Source organism: Gossypium hirsutum, chromosome A02 (genome assembly GCF_007990345.1).
Source record: "Gossypium hirsutum isolate 1008001.06 chromosome A02, Gossypium_hirsutum_v2.1, whole genome shotgun sequence".
NCBI lineage: Eukaryota > Viridiplantae > Streptophyta > Magnoliopsida > Malvales > Malvaceae > Gossypium > Gossypium hirsutum.
Genome location: NC_053425.1, coordinates 102,459,967 through 102,477,982, shown reverse-complemented (window position 1 = coordinate 102,477,982; position 18,016 = coordinate 102,459,967). Strand labels below are relative to the sequence as shown.

Sequence of the window (18,016 nt, the reverse complement as noted above, 5' to 3'; positions counted from 1 at the left end):
AAAAGGACCTATTTGTAAAAAGTTGTAAAATGTGTAGTAAATATGTAATTTGATGAAAAATTTGGGCTAATATGAGTATGTATATGGTTTGGCTAGGCTTGGGTAACAAATGAATTGAATATATTTCAATTTACGAGCCTAAAGACTAATTTGTAAAAATGTAAAAAGTTAAGGGCAAAATAGTAATTTTTCCATATTGTGATTTTTGAACCAAATTGAACAATGTGATAATTACATAAGTTAAATTTACTATTATATATCAAGAAAGATGAGGTTTGGACCTTAATCTAGGGAAAAATAAGGTTTTTGACGATTAGATCCATTTATGTTGTTTTTGTACCGAGGTAAGTTCGTATGTAAATAATATGTTGTTATTTATGTTTTAGTTACTTTAATATTTTATGAATTTTGAATTGCTCTTGAACGTAATCAGCAAAGTTTGACAAGTGAGAAATCCCGGTTGAACCTTAGGAATAGTTAAGATACGAATGCCATGACATTAGGGTTACTAAGATTACGTGTCAGACCATATCTGGGATATGGCATCAATATGAGACTTTGTGTAAGACCATAGCTGGGCTATTGGCATCGATATGAGATTCCATGTAAGACCATATCTGGGATATGGCATTGGTATGGTATTGTATGTGCCAGACTCCTGAGTATCATTTAGTATTCCAAGTTGTTCACTGGGAAATTTAACGAGAATGTCAACGCTATGAAAGGTTATGTTATGTTGCAAGTTGGTACAGCTACATACGTAAAACTCATTGAATAATGAGCTTGATATGTGATGAACCCCTGGTAAGGTTGTGAATAAACAAGTTTGATTATGAAAGTTATAATGACATTTGTGTTAAATTTACTTCATGTATATTGTATGTTAAGGTGTGGTTATGATGCCTATTAATTGCATAGGAACTTACTAAGCTTTATAGCTTACTCCCTTTTTCTTTTCCCTTGCCTTATAGTGTCACCAAGCTAGCTCGGGAATCGGAGACTGTTGGAGATTCATTCACATTATCAACTTAACATTTTGGGTACCAATGATTTTTAATGTTTTGAGTTATGGCATGTATAGAGACTTGGTCTTTTTGTTATGTGTCAAATTGATTTGGCCAAATGTGTTGGCTTATGTTGGTTGATAATTTATTTTGTAAATGGCTATTAAAATTGGCTACTATTGGTTTAAGTATATATGCATATGATGATGTTTTTTATGGATGTGGAATGTGCATGTGATAGATAATAGCATGTAAATGATAGGTGGATGTTTTGGTTGTGGCTGATTTGTTGTATGAATATGCTTGGTTTGGTGTTATATGTTGATGTGTAGGTTTGTGCTTGGAAGGGTGACAAAATGGCTTTGTAAATAGCCTTATTTTTGTCCACACGGGTAAACACACGGGCGTGTGTCTAGGCCATGTGTGACACATGTCTTGCCCATGGTCGTGTGTTTCGGTCGTGTGTCCCCTGCATATTAATTATTGCAAAACAAAATGCTCTCTATTGAGCACACGGGCAGAGACACGGGCGTGTGCCTCAGCCGTGTGGATGACACAGCCTCAGGCATAGGCGTGTGCCCTGGGCGTGTGAAGTTTGTACCTATTTTATGAAAAATTATGAAAATTAAATTGACCACATGGCCTAGCACACGGGCGTGTGACTTGGCCGTGTAACTTCAATTTGTTCTTAGGTGACAAACAGAGAGTTACACGGGTTAAGGACACGGGCGTGTGCGACCACACGGCCTGCCCATACGGGCGTGTCCCTAGCCACACAAGTTTGTAGCTTTTAAAAACATGAAAAATTTTCTAAGTGTTGTGAAATTTTCTAAAGTTCTCGGTTTAGTCCCGAACCACCTCCAATGTATGTTATGGGCCTTGTAGGTTTATTTTAAGGACGATATGAATGAATGTGAAAAGTTTTAAATTTGAACGAAAATTTATGTCTCGGTTTGTATGTTTGCTTATATTTAAGTCCGGTAATGCCTCATACCCTATTCCGACATCTAATATGAGTAAAGGGTATTACATGCCAAAACTCTTAATGTGAAATTAGGGTTTCTGTTAGTTTAGCATAGTTGGGCTATTAGGCTTTGGGTTATTGGGTATTAGGTTTAGCAAATGGATTTGGCTTTTAGTCTTTTTTTTTTATTTGGGCCAAATCTATTTTTGTAAATGGACTTGGACTTTTTATTTTTGGTTTTATTTTGGGCTAGATGAATTTGGGCAATTACAATACTGATATATGTATATCATGTAACGCCCTCAACCTGATCCAATTCATTGGGTCCGGATCTTGGGTGTTACCACGTTAATCACTTAACAAAATTTAGTAAAATAGTTAGCAATTTACCTTACTTAAAACATTTATCTGTTTATTTTATTTAAAAACTCCATATAAAATAACAAAGGAAAGTAATTAATTAAAAATATACATATTGCTTCAGATCAGTTACAATTTATTATAACACATGGTTTATAAACGACAATCTATTAAGGTGTAGTCCTACTAAATGCCAATTTTTCCAAAACACTCGTTGTATGTATTGTATCCCCGTTTGCATCATCTTTGGCACATTCCTGCGTTGTCTCTCCTAGCCCTCTCATTTAAACAACAATACCTGAAATATAAACATATCACTAGTAAGTTCATAGGAACTTGTGAGTTTTGATCACAATATGTCTTTTAACCTTTCTTGATAAATTCTTCATCTTGAATGTTGAATCCCCTATATATATATATATCTTTGGCGGATACCTTCAAACTATCAGTTATTTAATTTCGTATTTATACGCTACTTATCATTCATGTCATATCGTCATTCATCCAACTACTTGGCTGACTTCAGGTTTTGACAGTCGATACTATCTTTTTTCTTTTCTCGTTAGACAAATTTCAATAGTTATTCTCGAATAGAAAATCCCAGGCACTATTCTTAGCTGATACCACTTATTGTTCATACTTTTAGTGGATACCCATACTGATTTTACTAAATCAAATCATAATTTAAATAATACCCTGATTCAACCCAACGCATACTCATACTGATGGAGAACCCTCCAGATCGTTTAGAAGAATTATGCATATTTTTGTTACAAGGCGCAAGACATCTAATATATCGAACAACCTAGATTTCATCACGGCTCAAAACAAGACATAATACTATGCAAATACAATAAATACCAGTTAACTCTGAATTTCACCTTAATAGCACGATAATTCAAATTGACGGGCTTTTATATCAAATACGCCCATTTACTATACTGACAGATAATCACGGCAGATACCCTTTTTGAACATACTGAATCATACTTCTTTTTAAGAAACTTCCTTTAAGACTTATTCAATTTATCACAAAAATTTTCACACTAAAGTTTCAGATAGATCATATCCTTAACATAAACTCACCAGAATATGCCACTGGGGCCAGATAAAATATGCCATAAAGGCTAACATAATATCACAAAAGGCTAACATAATGCCACCAAGGCTAACAGAATGCTACAAATGCCCAATCAGAATACGCTACAAATGCTAACAGAATACCATCCAGACACCGCATAAACTGTTGTATTTGCGATATGGATTTGCCTAAACTCAAATCATGTGGGGTTTGCCCATCATCGCCCTAGGACACGCAGAGAACCCCAGTCGATAAATGCGACTCATCCACCATTTTCAGAATGTGTCATGGCCATGGACTTTTCTTCAAGATTTTCATATCAAAATTCGTGTTTATTGTCTCAACGGAATTCATCGAATACCACTGCGGTTCACATCACAACCTCTCCACACTCAAAGACACCCCACTCCTAAACATTTTCAATATTACATAACATATCCAATTTAAACATATGTTCAGGTAGGCTAACTCATTTCCTTAATCAAATAATACCTCAATACATGCTTCATTTGCATCAACACAATCACATCACATAGTATACATTCCAGACATAAGTTTCTCAGTATTACTTACACTCATACACATAATTCATCATATTCTAAACTCACAAAGACTTATATCATGAAATACATACTTATTTTCCAGCAATCATTCATGTATTCACACACTATTTTCAGGAATATCAATCATAAACAATATACTTATATGAACTTGTATGAGTTGATATTAGAGACTCACTTGAGACTGACTTTGTAGAAGATCAAAATCTTCGATTTTGAATGTCTTTCACAAACTCGTAGCATCAATTGCTTAAAAGAATGTGGGTTAACCATTAAAACTTATTTACAAACATATTGCTAACATACCATCTACAAATAACCCCCATGCATGACCTTTTAATCATAACTTACTGCATGCATTTATCATAATACCCTTAATCTTAACATGCAAAGTTGTCAGACTTACTAGGAGATAGAACATCCTCTGTTTATTCTCAAGAATCCTTAGCTTCCAGTTTACATAAAAATAGCAACCATCAATAACATTTTATATTTAATAATTTAAGAGTCATTTTTGAAGAAAGAAGAAACTTTCTCACGAACCCTACTTACACACACATATATATAATCCACTTCTGCTTAGTAGAATTTGACAAGTGTCAAGAAACTTCAAAGTATGCCCTTCTTAATGGCTTATAGAATCTGGAAGAATCATAAATGAGAGTCTTGTCCAAAAACTATTTGACCAATCAGTTTAATTGGTTTATAACCAGATCTAGTTACCAAGATTTGCTTTTCATAGCGCTTAAACAAACTAGGCAAACTATACATTTGGCCGTAACCTACAAGAGCTTATTTTTATTTTATTGAATTCTTTCTTTGATTAAAGAACACGTCAAAAACTAAATCCTGATATACTTTCATGGGCAAATACTCAATTTGCCAAGACATAAATTCACCAGAAGTTTACAGTTTGGCGAACAACCACCAGAGTGTGCCAGAATATACAACTTCACATATACACGCTTTCAATTCGAATCATCTAGATTTCGGGTGTGACATATCATATATGGGTGCGAAACTTTCCAATTTGTCTCCACCTCGAAAAACACACTAGAGTTTTTTAGATTTCAACTATGTAATTTTTGTAAAGGTTAAATCACTATTTGGAAACTGAATTTGGTAACTTTTTTTATATTGGGATTTAAAATTTTTTAAAAGTTAGTTCTTGAATTTGACAACAATTTTTACATTGAGACTTGAATTAGGTAATTATTATCGTATTGAGGCTTGAGTTTTTTTTTTCAAGTTAGTCTTGTATAATTGTTCGCACATTAAGGTCTAAACTTAGGGTTTTCAAGAAAATTTCATGGACTAACTTGGACAAAAAAATTCAAGCTTTAATGTGAGAAAAATTACCAAATTAGAGATTAAATTGAAAAAAATTCAAAACCCAATATGAAAAAGAAAAAAAAATTGTATTGACCCTCTTTGTAAATTAGGATCCACACAAAGCTCAACTAAGTTTCCAGTCAAAATGAGTGGATGGTAAGGATGACAAAATCCGATCTGCCCCATGGATTTCGAATTTGGAGTGAATTTTTTTGTTTGAAAAGTGGATGCAAGTTGGGTGGATTTTTTCTTTTGGATAATGGTATAAAGCAGTTATGGTAATTGCTTGTCTTGCTTCGACCTGCTCCACTATATACATTTACCATTTTACCCTCGTATATATAAACTATTAAACAGATAAAAATGTAATGACGTAATATATATAAAAAATCTTATATTTTATGTTTAAATATTTTTAGAGAACTATATTTAAATATTTATTTGACTTTAAAAAAATTGAAAAAATTAAAGATAAGTAGTAAAAATTAAATTAAAGTGAAGCGAGATGGGATGGGACAGAGATAGATGCATCCAATATCCATAGAAATAATAATGAATTTTAAAATTATATGTTCATAATAAAATAGAATGATAATAAATTTAACAATATTCACTTGGTAGCACTCCTTTACCGTGTCCGATGGATGGGGTTATAACTCACATGAACTTGACAAGTAGTTTTTTTAATATATTTCAAGGACAGGAAGCGCTTATGTTTGGTTGGTTTGATTGATAGCTGCCACAGAAAATTTTAAGGATATCTGGGAATTTGACTCCTTAAAATTAGGTGTCTTTTTGAATAATTTATCCACAAATTCTACCATATAAATACCCATCACCATCTCTAATGTTTTAATCATGTCATCTATTTGAGTTAGAACATCGTTTAGACTAATAAATAAATAAACAAACCCATCCGAATAAAGATTGTGAATAATGGGTTCTTCTTCTTCTCTTTCAACCCGCCTCCTTGTTCTTGCACTTTCAGTCTCTCTTTTATTCACTTCCTCCTCCGGCCATGGTCACTCTTGGGACCCTTATACCGATAAGGCCAAAATGATCCACCATGATGGTCCGATGCTTACCAAGAACGTTAAACTAGCCTTAATATGGTACGGAGATTGTGGAAAAGACATAAAGAATACGATGAGGAATTTCATAAAATCGTTGGTGTTGCCAGGCAAAGACCACCTTCAACCTCAAGTCACCCGTTGGTGGGAGGTGGTGGAAAGTTATCAAGCCATGATGCCAGGCGCAAAGCCTGGGAAAAGCCCCAAAATCAAGGTGGAAGTGGTGAAACAATCGACTAATAAATCATATAAACATGGAAAAGTCTTGACTTTGCAAGCACATATCCCAATTCTTATCGAGGAACTCACTAAGGGCGATACTAGTGTCCTTCCCGTCATCGTTGCTGCAAGAGATGTCTCCATTCAAGGACTTTGCAATGGAAAGTGTGCCGATCATCTACTTACTGGTAACCAATTTCCTTTTCTTCATTTGAATTTCTTTAAATATTATTATTTATTGGTTATAATGTTTTGGAAATTACAGAGGATCCCAAGCCGCGCCCATACATCATCGTCGGGAACCCGGAAACTGAGTGCCCTGAAGAATGTGGATGGCCTTTCGTTCCCGCTGAACCTGGCTCAAAAGGACCAGTCCTTAAACCACCAAGTGGCAATATGGCAGCTGATGCTATGGTCATTGCCTTCGCCAGCACTTTGGCTGATGCGGTCACAAACCCTATGGAGAACGGCATCTACCATGAGAACAGCGCCACCCCTCTAGGTCCTGCCGCTGTTTGCAAAGGCATTTTTGGCCCTGGCGCTACCCCTGGAAACCCTGGCAAGGTCAGAACCGACCCAAAAACTGGTGGAAATTTCAATGCTCATGGCAATAAAAGCAAAAGGTTCTTGCTTCCTGCAATCTGGAACCCCGCTACTAAAGCTTGCTGGACTCTCTAAGGGAGGTGGTTATGCAAATTGGAGAGAAAATATTAAACCCACACACTCAACACACAGACACACACAAAAAGAAAAGTTTTTTGATGTTCTAATTCTTTCATGTCTTTGTTCTATTTCTAAATATTAAATATTTATTTTATGCTTCTAATCTTTGTATTTTTTTAGCTTAACGGTAAAAACTTCCCTCAAACATTTTCAAAAAAATAATTTCACTCAATCCACTACTTAAATTTTTAAAATACGCTCTTAATTTTTTTTTAAAAAATAATTAACTCCTTACTCTTTTTTTTTTTCACTTAATTGGTTATTTGAACTTTCAAAATATATCAAAAGGCCTTCAAACTTTTTCAAAAAAACAATTCGACCCTTGTTTTTTTTTGCAGGCAATTAGGTACTCGAACTTTCAAAATGTATTAAAAAAGCCCTCAAACTTTAAAAATAAAATTAAACCGTTAATTTTTTTACTCAATTAGGTACTTGAACTGTAAAATACATCAAAAAGGTTATTTAACCATTAACTTTACCAATTGACCATTAAAATTAACTACTCCTAATTTTTCTAGTTAAAATCACCCCGTGTCACAACCATGTGGCAAAAAATTTTAAAAAATAAAAATCAATAAAAGTTAATAAAAATTATTAAATTTTAATAAAAATTTAAAATATTAAAAATTTATTTAAAAAAAGACCCTTTAACAATTAACTTTAACTGGTGACCATTAAAGTTAATGACATCCAATTTTTTTAGTTAAAATCATAATGTGTCGCAAACATGTGACGAAAAATGATAAAAAATAAAAATCAATAAAAATTATAGAAAAATATAAAAATCTTATTTTAGTACAATAATTTTTATAATGTTTTTTACGAATTTTATATTTCTTTACATTTTTATAATTTTCTTTTGACTTTATAAAATTTTACAATTTTTTTATATTTCTATAAAAAAATTACGATTTTTATAAATTTTTTTCTAATTTTTAATATTTTTATTAAAATGTAATCATTTTTATAACTTTTATTAATTTTTTGTCACATGTCACGTTATGCTTATTACACGTGGTGGTTTTAACTGAAAAAAAATTAGGAGTGGTTCAAATACCCAATTGAGTGCAAAAAAAAAAGCACGGGCTTAATTGCTTTTTTGAAAAAGTTTAAGGGCATTTTTTATGCATTTTGAAAATTTAAATACCCAATTGAGTGAAAAAAAAAGCAGGGACTTACTTGCTTTTTTAAAAAAGTTTGAGGGTCTTTTTATGCATTGTAAAAGGTCAAATACCCAAGTGAGTAAAAAAAGAAATAGGGGCTTAATTGCTTTTTTTAAAAAAGTTTAAAAGTCTTTTTACACTCTTAAGCTTCTTCTTTTTTTTTTTTTATGAATTATGAGGAAGGCAATTCCTTAAAAGCAATCCAACTGACGTAATTCAAACTCAAATCATACATTAAGCGAAGAACACCCTTAATGTAAGACCCACACACGAGATTATATATTCTTTTTTAAATACAGCAATTAGAGTATGCAAGTGCAACTAAAAAATTGAATCTCTCACTATTCACTATTTGCTTTAAATAATATATATTTAGAAAATAAAACAATTATACTATGTAAATATGATACGAAAAAGTTATTATAATACCCCAATAAGGCTTAATGATAAATTTAGTCACTAATGTTTGTATTTTTTGTTAAAATGATTCTAATTGTGTTTTTGAGTCCTTTTTAACAGATTTAATGAATAAATTCAAGGTTTCAATCTTTCATATGTTTGTTTATTGATAAGTTTTTCTATTGAGTTAATATTTTTTAGAGAAATATGTTTATTTTTTTAAAATTAAGAGTTATTTTTTAAAATTTAATTTATTATTTATTTATTGTATTATTTTCCAAATACAATTATCTTATTAGGTTATTTAAGTAATAAATTACGTCTCATCAAAAATATTCCACACATTCCCGTTAACTTTTTTAATGGTACTTTTATTAAAACTGTTAGAAAAAGTAAATTGAAAAAAAGAAGAAATGTTAATGGGAAAAACAAAATTATGACCATTTTGATAAAAACATATAAATATTAGTGGCTAAATTTGTGATTAAGCCAAAAAATAATATGATATACTAACATATTCAAAGTTATATAATATAATAAAATTTAAAGTAATTTTGCTTTTGCTAGAGCTTTTGAAATTCAATTAAGTCGCACTGTTTATATATTTATTAAAATTTTATGTAAAAGGTTTGGATTAAAATAATGAAATTAAAGATTTAAAATGTAAATTTTTATTGATTTTATATAAAATAATAATAATCTCATTTTAAACTTATGCTTTTGTAGTGGGTCAGTTTCTATTAAAATAAATTGGGCTTAGCTTTCTTTTTGCTTGGCTCAAATAATTTAATCTAAAACATAAAAATCAATTCAACTAATTTTTTTTTGGATTTGCAGTCTAAAAGCGATTTTTATTGGTTGACGGTAGAAATGATCATGGGCCGGGCCGGGCCGGGTTCGGGTTGGGCTCATACAAATTTTTAGGCCCTTATACTAGGTCCGGGCCCGGCCCGGCCCAAAATATGGGCCTAAAATTTTGCCCAAGCCCGGCCCAAAATAAAATTACAGAGCCCGGCCCGACCCGGCCCAAAATAAAATTACGGAGCCCGGCCCGGCCCGGCCCATATTAAATTTTTTTTATTTCATTAAATAAAAAAATTTAAAAATATAATAAATCAAATATATTTAAAAACATAAAAACAAATATTAAAACAAATAAAAATAATACTAAAACAATTCTTAAAACAATACACAAATTAATAATATAATAAAAAATAGTTATATTAAAATTTTAAAATAATAAAAAATAAAATAAAAAATATATATTAATATATAATTCGGACCGGGCCGGGCTCGGGCCAAAAAACTCTTACCCGAGGCCCGGCCTGTTTTCTAAACGGGCCTCGTTTTTTTGCCCAAGCCCATTTTTCGGGCCTATATTTTTATCTAAACCCTCCTATTTTTCAGGCAGACCTTCGAGCCGGGCCGGGCCGCCCAGCCCATGATCAACTCTAGTTGACGGCTCAAACCATTTTTTATTAATCGGTTCGATGAATCTAATCCGCTTCGATTTTGAAAATACAATAAAATAAAAAAATAATTTTACAGAAATTTAATGTTTATTTTTTATTTTATTTTTTGTCTCAAATTTTGCAAACCACCTCCATTAAACAGTCCAGCAAGATTTAGTTTTGGGGTTCCAGATGGCTGGAAGCAAGAATTTTTTGTTGTTATTTCCATGGGCATTGAAACTTCCGCCAGTTTTGGGGTCGGTGAGAACTTCGCCGGGGTTGCCAGGGGCAGCGCCACGACCGAAAATGCCTTTGCAAACGGTGGCCGGGCCAAGTTTCTTAGCTTTGTTTGAATGGTAGAGTGCATCGTTCATTGGGTTGGTGATTGCATCAACCAATGCACCCGCGAAGGCAACAACCATAGCATCTGCTGCCATGTTTCCGCTTGGTGGTTTAAGGACTGGTCCCTTTGGACCCATGTCAGCCGGGAAGAAAGGCCATCCGCATTCTCCGGGGCACTCCGTTTCTGGGTTACCGACTATAATGTATGGTCGCGGATGGGGATCCTCTGTAATTTCCAAAAGCATCAATCATCATATGCAGTAATATCCAAAGGACCTAACTATCACAACCAAAAATAAAAAAGCTTACCAGTAAGTAAATGATCGGCACACTTCCCGTTGCAAATTCCTTGAATACTGACATCCCTTGCAGCAACGATGACCGGAAAGAGTTCAGTATCGCCCTTAGTGACATGCTCGATAAGCTCCGGGATATGCCCTTGCAAAGTCAACACTTTCCCATATTTATATGTTTTCTCTCCTGATTGTTTCACCACTTTGACCCTGATTTTGGGGCTTTTCCCAGGCTTTGCGTCTGGTATCATTGATTGGTAACTTTCCACTACTTTCCACCAACAGGTAACTTGAGGTTGAAGTTTGTCTTTGCCTGGGACGGACAATGATTTAATGAAGTTTCTCATGGTGTTCTTTATTTCCTTGCCACAATTTCCGTACCACATGATGGCTAATTTAATGGTCCCGTTGAGCATAGGACCACCGTGGTAGATCATCCGTGCCTTGTCGTTATAAGGATCGTAAGTGTGACCATGGCCGGAGGAGTAAGTGAATAAAGCAGTGACGGAAAGGGCAAGAGCCAGGAGGCGGATTGAAAGAGACGCCATGGTAGTGGCTTCCCAATCAGGTGGTTGATGTTCTGACTCAAATTAGACATGATTGAATCATGAGATTGTGATATGTATTTATAGCACTGAATTTGAAACCAAATCTATCTATTTTTGAGGACTCAAATTCATATCCTTAGAATTCTGTCAGATAGCTACCTATTTTTAGAATTTCTAATAAAAAACCATGTTATTTTTTCATATAAAAATCATATCAAAGAATACATGGAATTAGTCTTTGCATCAATATCATCAAGCTTGATTTGTTATATTCTAATCACTCAATCGATTAATAATGTAAAGAAAATATGAGTTCAACATTAAGATATTATTTTATTGTTTTCTCTCTTTCCCTCCCTTCCAGTCAACTTTGGTTTTTCTTTTCTATTTTTCCTCCCTTTCTTTTTCTCTATTCTTCTTCTCCCTCCATTTCTCTTCCTCTCAAAAATCCTTCTACTCTTCCATTAAGCTTCTCTTTGCCAAAAAAAAAAAAAAAGGAAGCACTAAAATACATTTCATGGATAATAGGGCTATTAATCTTTAACAAAAAGCAACACTGCAACTTAGAGCATCGGTACAAAGCATTGCATTTTCATATCATGTTTCATTGTTTTTTTTTTGTTTTTTTTCTTCAACTCAGTTGCTTTGTTCTTGCCGTCCTGGTGCTGACAAGATGATGGTTTAATATGATCAGCTTGGATATCAATTCCAAGCTTGTTGGGCACCATTCTTTAAACCAGCCTCAAAGGAAAACCTAAAGCATGGACAAGAGATGAGAACTAAGGTGGGTTTTGGTTCCATGCAAATAGGGAAAGTAGTTTTGTTGGAACTTGGAAGGAAAAGGGAACTCTTAAACACCAAACAAATATAATATATATATATAAGTAAGATTATTATTCTCTTTGGTCTGGGTTTCCAGTGGGTGGCACTAGCATGGCCTTTGTTTTAGCTTGCAAACTGTGATTTGACAGACCAAATTTGGATAAGGTTGAGATAAAAACTGGATGTTTACTTGCACTGACATAACATAACCAGTATTGCTTTAGGCAGTTGAATTACTGCTTAAAAGATATTTGGAATATCGCAATGGCAATGTCCAATGTATTCAAATTCGTTATAGAACAACATGTAATTTAAAGAAATGATGATGATGATCATAAAAGATAATAGATTACGAAGGAAGCATTTTGAAAAGTTTGTCAGACTTAAAGGTTTGCATATTTCTTTATGCTTTTTACGATTATTTTTCTCGTTAAAGAAGACTATGAGTCTGTATTTTACTCATTTGCTTCCATTTCTCTTCATGTCTCTCCTTAAACATGGTAGCTCAGCTCGGTTTAGCACACAATTACAGTAGAGCAAAGGTGAAGTTCAGTGTCAATCAAGTTGACAACATGGTTATTCAAGCAATTTTCCTTCTTGATACAATTGACAATATGGTTATTCAATCGGTACAAAACAAGTTATTTTTTTATTGATAATTTCCATGTCTTGTTCCATTAATTATAGAGTTTTCCCGTTGAAAATGCAACGCTTTGTATTGATGCACTAAGTTGCACCTCATTATTAACATGGCTTTCTGTTTAAGATTAGTAACTTTATTATCCATACGAAATGTATTTTAGTGCTGAAACTTTTTTTTTTTTGTGGCAAAGAGAAGTTTTTTGGAGGAGGAGAAGATGTTGAGGAAGGCTTTGGCCTTTGAGAAAAAGAGAAACGGAGGGAGAAGAAGAAGAGATAAAAAGAAAGGGTGGAAAAATAGAAAAGAAAATAAAAGTTAACTAAAAGGAGGGGCCTACTCCTATTTCGGCTCTTATACATGCTGCCATTATGCTAGTTGCAAAAATTTTTCTTGTAGCCTGTCTTTTTCTACATAATAAATCTAATATCTTTGATAGGTATAATAAAATTACTATTAGGGGCTACTCAAAAAGATATTAAGAGGGGTGGGGTGTATTTATTTAAAAATGCGCTCCTGCTGCTAGGGAATTTTTTCCGGGAGTAATAAAATGTTATGTGGGCATCTCTCTTTTCTTTAGAAAATGATATTCTTGACTTTGCATCTTTCAACTTCAATTCAGAATGTGTTCCTGCCGTCAAAGAAGAATTACTTTTTATAGAACCCGCTTATTGTATAGCCAGAGATTTAATAGCAATTGTTGTTACTTATAGCTTAGAGGACTTGCCCTTGTCCTAGTTCTACAAGAAGAGTTCAGAGTAGAGTCAACCTAGAAGAGAAAGAGTTCTCCTGTCCTGAGAAAGGATAGCCTAGCTAGGAAGGGGTTTTGTTTGCATAGAATAGCGAAAACTAGAAGATGAATCCGCCCTGAGAAGACTAGAAAGCGATTTCCCGACAAGCTAGCTTAGCTTCGAATGAATTTAAGATTCAGAGAGCAAAAGAAGAACTTTGAGCAAGGGATGTATACGGACTAAAATGTAATAAACTAATATTTTAAAGTTTAGTGACTAAAATACAATTTAAACCATAAATAAGTGAATAAATTTATAGCTTGCCCTCAAAAATCATATATGAATTGGTATAATAACTGTAAATGAGCCAATTTGCCCGGGCCCACCAAAATACAAAATAAATAAAAATTAAACCCAAACCCAACTACATAACCCAAGACCCAAACAAGCCCAATGACAAACCCAAATACCCATGTGGCCCAATGGCCCAAAACCTAAACATAGGATTAGCCAAACAGCAAACCCTAACAGCAGGGAGTGCCGCAGCTCTAGCCTCCAACGCTGTACTGGCCTTCAGCGCCTCCGTACGCCGTACACCTCCACGCGCCACGTACCTGCAAACAGACAAGAAAACAACAGCAAATAGAAATAAAAACAAAGGATGGCAAGAAAGGAATTTTTTTTATTATTGTTCGGCTATAAAGCCATTCTTTTGATTTTTGTAAGGGGGATTTTTCGAAAAACAGGGTTGTATTACAGAGCACACGAAGAAATCAAAATACAAAAAATAGCGTTCGAAATTGAGCATTCTCAAGGTGTTTTTTTTACCTCTGTTATTTCTCTTTTTTTGTGTCTATTTTAAAAGCAAACAAAGAGTGAAAAAACAAAAAACTCACCTGATTTCCCCGTGTTCGCGGCGCCTAAGGGCCCTTCTCCACCGTTGAAATTGAGTTCGAAAGGGGGAGGGCCTTCTCCTCTCGTTCTTTTGGGGCTTAAAAAAGGGTATGGCTTTCAAATGCGGTTGTAAACAAGGGGGGTTAAAAACCCTATTTTCACGCAACTCTGACCACTGTCCATAGCGGACGAGCGGTGGACCGACGATGGCGGCACAGAAGCTAGGGTTTCGAAACCCTAGCAGAAAGGGAGAGCTCTTTTCAAGTTTTTAAAGAAACAGGCAGCAAAAATGAAAATTTTTAGAAAAAAAAAAATGGTTTTTATAGCAGTGCAAAACGGTCTCGTTTTGGCACCAAAGGCACCAACACTGAAACAGTGCCGCATGGATGAACCCGACCCGACCCAGCTCCTAACCCTCAAGATCCGCGCGTTTGCTACGGAAAAGGGAAATTTCGCATTTAATCCCTTTCTTTCGCGCTGGTGCTTAATTAGGTCTAGTCCAGATTTTTTTTATTTTCTTAAATCCGCCCTGTAATTTGTGCTCATTCGCGTTTTGGTCCGCGCTTCAGTGAAGCGTTTTGTGGCATGGATTATTTCCAATTCTAGTCCCTACGCGCTTGAGCGCATGGCATATTGGTCCATATTGTTATTATTGTTTATTTGCTAATTATCCCTTTGTTTTAGTTTAATTTTAATTGAGTTCTTTTTTGTTTTACTGCCTCTTTTATTCTTAGACAATTTTTGTACTTTTTAAACAACTTTGGGCAATTGTTATTTTATCATTGTAGTTTTGTTTTTGTAATATTATCATCGCATTTCGTATATTTTATATGAATGTTTATTTCCTTTACATTATTATGTACATATATATATGTATATATTTTATAATAAGGTTAATGTTATTTCATACATGTAATGGTTTTTGACTCTATCCATGTGTTCTAGTATATATTTTTATTACTCTAATATGTTTTGTATATGTGTTCTACATAAAATTTAAATTATTTTTATACTTACTTATATTAGTATATATATTTGATTTACATACATCATTAAACCTATACATATTATCATTTCTATGTTAATTTACATATACTTACTTTTAGATTTATATGTATATATATTAATGCGCTTATTTTAATAGATTTTTTTCTATTTTTAAACACTTCTTGCTTCATGATTTGTCAAGTATTTTCTTTATGTATATATGAAATAATTTTAGAAACCTCATTTTTTGTAATTATAAAATTATTATTTTTTGAGTATATCTTTATATTATATTGCTTTTGTGTTTATATGGTCTATTACTTTAAATGTTTTGATATAAGGATATGTATAATTTTTAGACTAATTTAAAAATTCATATATATCTTATTATTAATCTCATGTTTTTTTTTACAATAGATTTACATGTACATATGTCTTTTAAATCTATTTTGTGTGTTATGTCTCGTCTTGTATCCTTATTATTCTTTTGCATTATATATTATTAAAGTTAGCATGTAGTTTGTCAACTTTTAAATATATTTGTGTTTAAAATATTTTACATGCAATTTGATTCAAACTTTCATTCTATAATATCTATTTCAAAAAAATTATATATCTATCCCTAGTTTTTTTATACAAATTTGTCAACCTACATTTTATGTGTCCCTTTATTCATCGTTATTTTAAAACAGTTTTATACCATATTACTTCTTTGATTTGCATTTTGTTTTGTGTATCTAGTAGTAGTCATATTACATTATGCCATGCATGTTATCGTTACGTTATTTATTTATTCATTGTTTTATATTGTCATGTTAATTATTCTCCATGCATGATTGAGATTGAGCTATATTTCCAAGTTAGTTATACTTAGTTGTAAGTGTTTGTTAGTTGGTTAAATAAATTGTATCGCCTCCACTCTTCCATTGTCTTATTTTATGCGTACACATATTACCCCATATCATCATTTTCCACTTGGTTTATGAAATGTGGTTTTATAAAATCCAAATTTTTATGATTAATTTCGTCCTATTTCGAGTCGCATTAATATGTTTTAAGCTACTTTTATAATTATTCGTTTAAAAATTCTTTAAAACGAAGGTGACATTTGATATTTGGCAATTCACGAAATCGTGCCCTAACGTGCTAGGTTGCAATTTCTCGTTTGCTCAAAATAATTTAATATCCTTTCAAAATTTCACTCATGTCTTCTAAAAATCTTTTAAAACGAAGGCGATGTTCGATATTTGGCAATTCGCGGAATCGTGCCCTAACGTGTTGGGTTGCAATTTCTCGTTTGTTCAAAATAATCGAAGGTCCCTTTTGAATTTCACTTATTTTTTCTAAAACTCTTCAAAACAAAGGTAATATTCGATGTTTGGCAATTCGGGGAATCGTGCCTTATCGTGCTGGATTGCGATTTCCTGTTTGTCCAAAATGATCGAAGATTCCTTTAGAATTTCACTCATACTTTCTAAATTCTAAAATAAGGCAATGCCTGATATCTAGAAATTCGAGGAGTCGTGCCCTACGGTGCTAGGTTTCGATTTTCTCGTTGGACTAAATAATTGGGCATCCTTTTGCGGTTTTCAACGTATAATTTTTTGGAAGTTAAAATTTGTCATGTTTTCGAGAGCATAAAGGATCATGTCTTATCGTGTTGGATGTGGTGCTATATTCCTATTAAGCGAGAGAATTTTGATGACCAACCCAGGTTATTCAAATATTATCAAAAAGGAACTACATTTCAAAAACATTTTTAAATCTTAGACATAAGGACAGTATTTAATCGATTTGGTACCAATTTTAGGTGTAGTGAGGGTGCCAATCCTTCCTCATGCGTAACCAACTCCCGAACCCGTTTTCTCAAAGATTCGTAGACCAAAATCTTTGTTTTAGTAAACCAAAAATGTTTTATTAAAATAACCAAATTCTTAGGTGATCCGATTACACCAAAACAAAAAGATCGGTGGCGACTCCACATTTTCGTTTTTCAAAAAGTCGATTCCCCGTTTTTATTAAATTTAAAATTTTAAGAAATGGTTTCGACAATAACATTTAGCCCTTTTAACATTTTATACATTTTATCAATTTAGTCCTAATTCTAAAAAAATCAACAAATTTAACCCAAATTCTTTATCTTGATTTTAGAAATTCATAAAATTATAATTACAAAAAATAAATAAATATTTAAAAAATAAAATTAAAAATACATAAAAAGAAAAATAAATTTTCATGTCTCCCTTTCCCAAATTATCCCCAAATTGGATCCTAGGCTTTATTTGATAATCCATTAAAAAAATTAAATTTGGCAATCCAAAATAAAAAGTAAATTATAGAAAATTTTCAATTAAAAAGTGTGGAAAATGATAAGTAGATAAGGAGTTACTTATTACTTAATATAATTTTTATTTAAATTTTATTTCTTTTATTATT

General features: G+C 32.8%; 2 protein-coding genes and 1 long non-coding RNA gene across 3 annotated transcripts; 1 reads left to right on the top strand and 2 right to left on the bottom strand.

Annotated features, from left to right (window-relative positions):
• Nucleotides 1-6,161: 6,161 nt before the first annotated feature.
• On the top strand, nucleotides 6,162-7,416 carry LOC107924572 (protein EXORDIUM-like 6). Its single transcript, XM_016855088.2, has 2 exons — nucleotides 6,162-6,778; nucleotides 6,856-7,416. The coding sequence occupies exons 1-2, from the start codon at nucleotides 6,238-6,240 to the stop codon at nucleotides 7,266-7,268; spliced, it is 954 nt and encodes a 317-aa protein (XP_016710577.2). The 5' UTR covers nucleotides 6,162-6,237; the 3' UTR covers nucleotides 7,269-7,416.
• Nucleotides 7,417-10,385: 2,969 nt separating this feature from the next.
• Nucleotides 10,386-11,566, bottom strand: LOC107938758 (protein EXORDIUM-like 6). The gene is made up of 2 exons (XM_016871996.2): nucleotides 10,978-11,566; nucleotides 10,386-10,894 (listed from the first exon to the last, which is right to left on the bottom strand). The coding sequence occupies exons 1-2, from the start codon at nucleotides 11,507-11,509 to the stop codon at nucleotides 10,482-10,484; spliced, it is 945 nt and encodes a 314-aa protein (XP_016727485.1). The 5' UTR covers nucleotides 11,510-11,566; the 3' UTR covers nucleotides 10,386-10,481.
• Nucleotides 11,567-14,019: 2,453 nt separating this feature from the next.
• Nucleotides 14,020-14,890, bottom strand: LOC107924581 (uncharacterized). The gene is made up of 2 exons (XR_001691803.2): nucleotides 14,596-14,890; nucleotides 14,020-14,313 (listed from the first exon to the last, which is right to left on the bottom strand). It is a non-coding gene; the product is annotated as an uncharacterized lncRNA (long non-coding RNA).
• Nucleotides 14,891-18,016: the final 3,126 nt, after the last annotated feature.

What these genes read in the sequence shown, in the direction of transcription:
- LOC107924572 (XM_016855088.2), top strand. Translation starts at nt 6,238, where the DNA reads ATGGGTTCTTCTTCTTCTCTTTCAACCCGCCTCCTTGTTCTTGCACTT. An exon ending in TGCCGATCATCTACTTACTG is followed by an intron (nt 6,779 to 6,855) that starts GTAACCAATTTC and finishes TGGAAATTACAG; the next exon opens with AGGATCCCAAGCCGCGCCCA.
- LOC107938758 (XM_016871996.2), bottom strand. Translation starts at nt 11,509, where the DNA reads ATGGCGTCTCTTTCAATCCGCCTCCTGGCTCTTGCCCTTTCCGTCACT. An exon ending in TGCCGATCATTTACTTACTG is followed by an intron (nt 10,895 to 10,977) that starts GTAAGCTTTTTT and finishes TGGAAATTACAG; the next exon opens with AGGATCCCCATCCGCGACCA.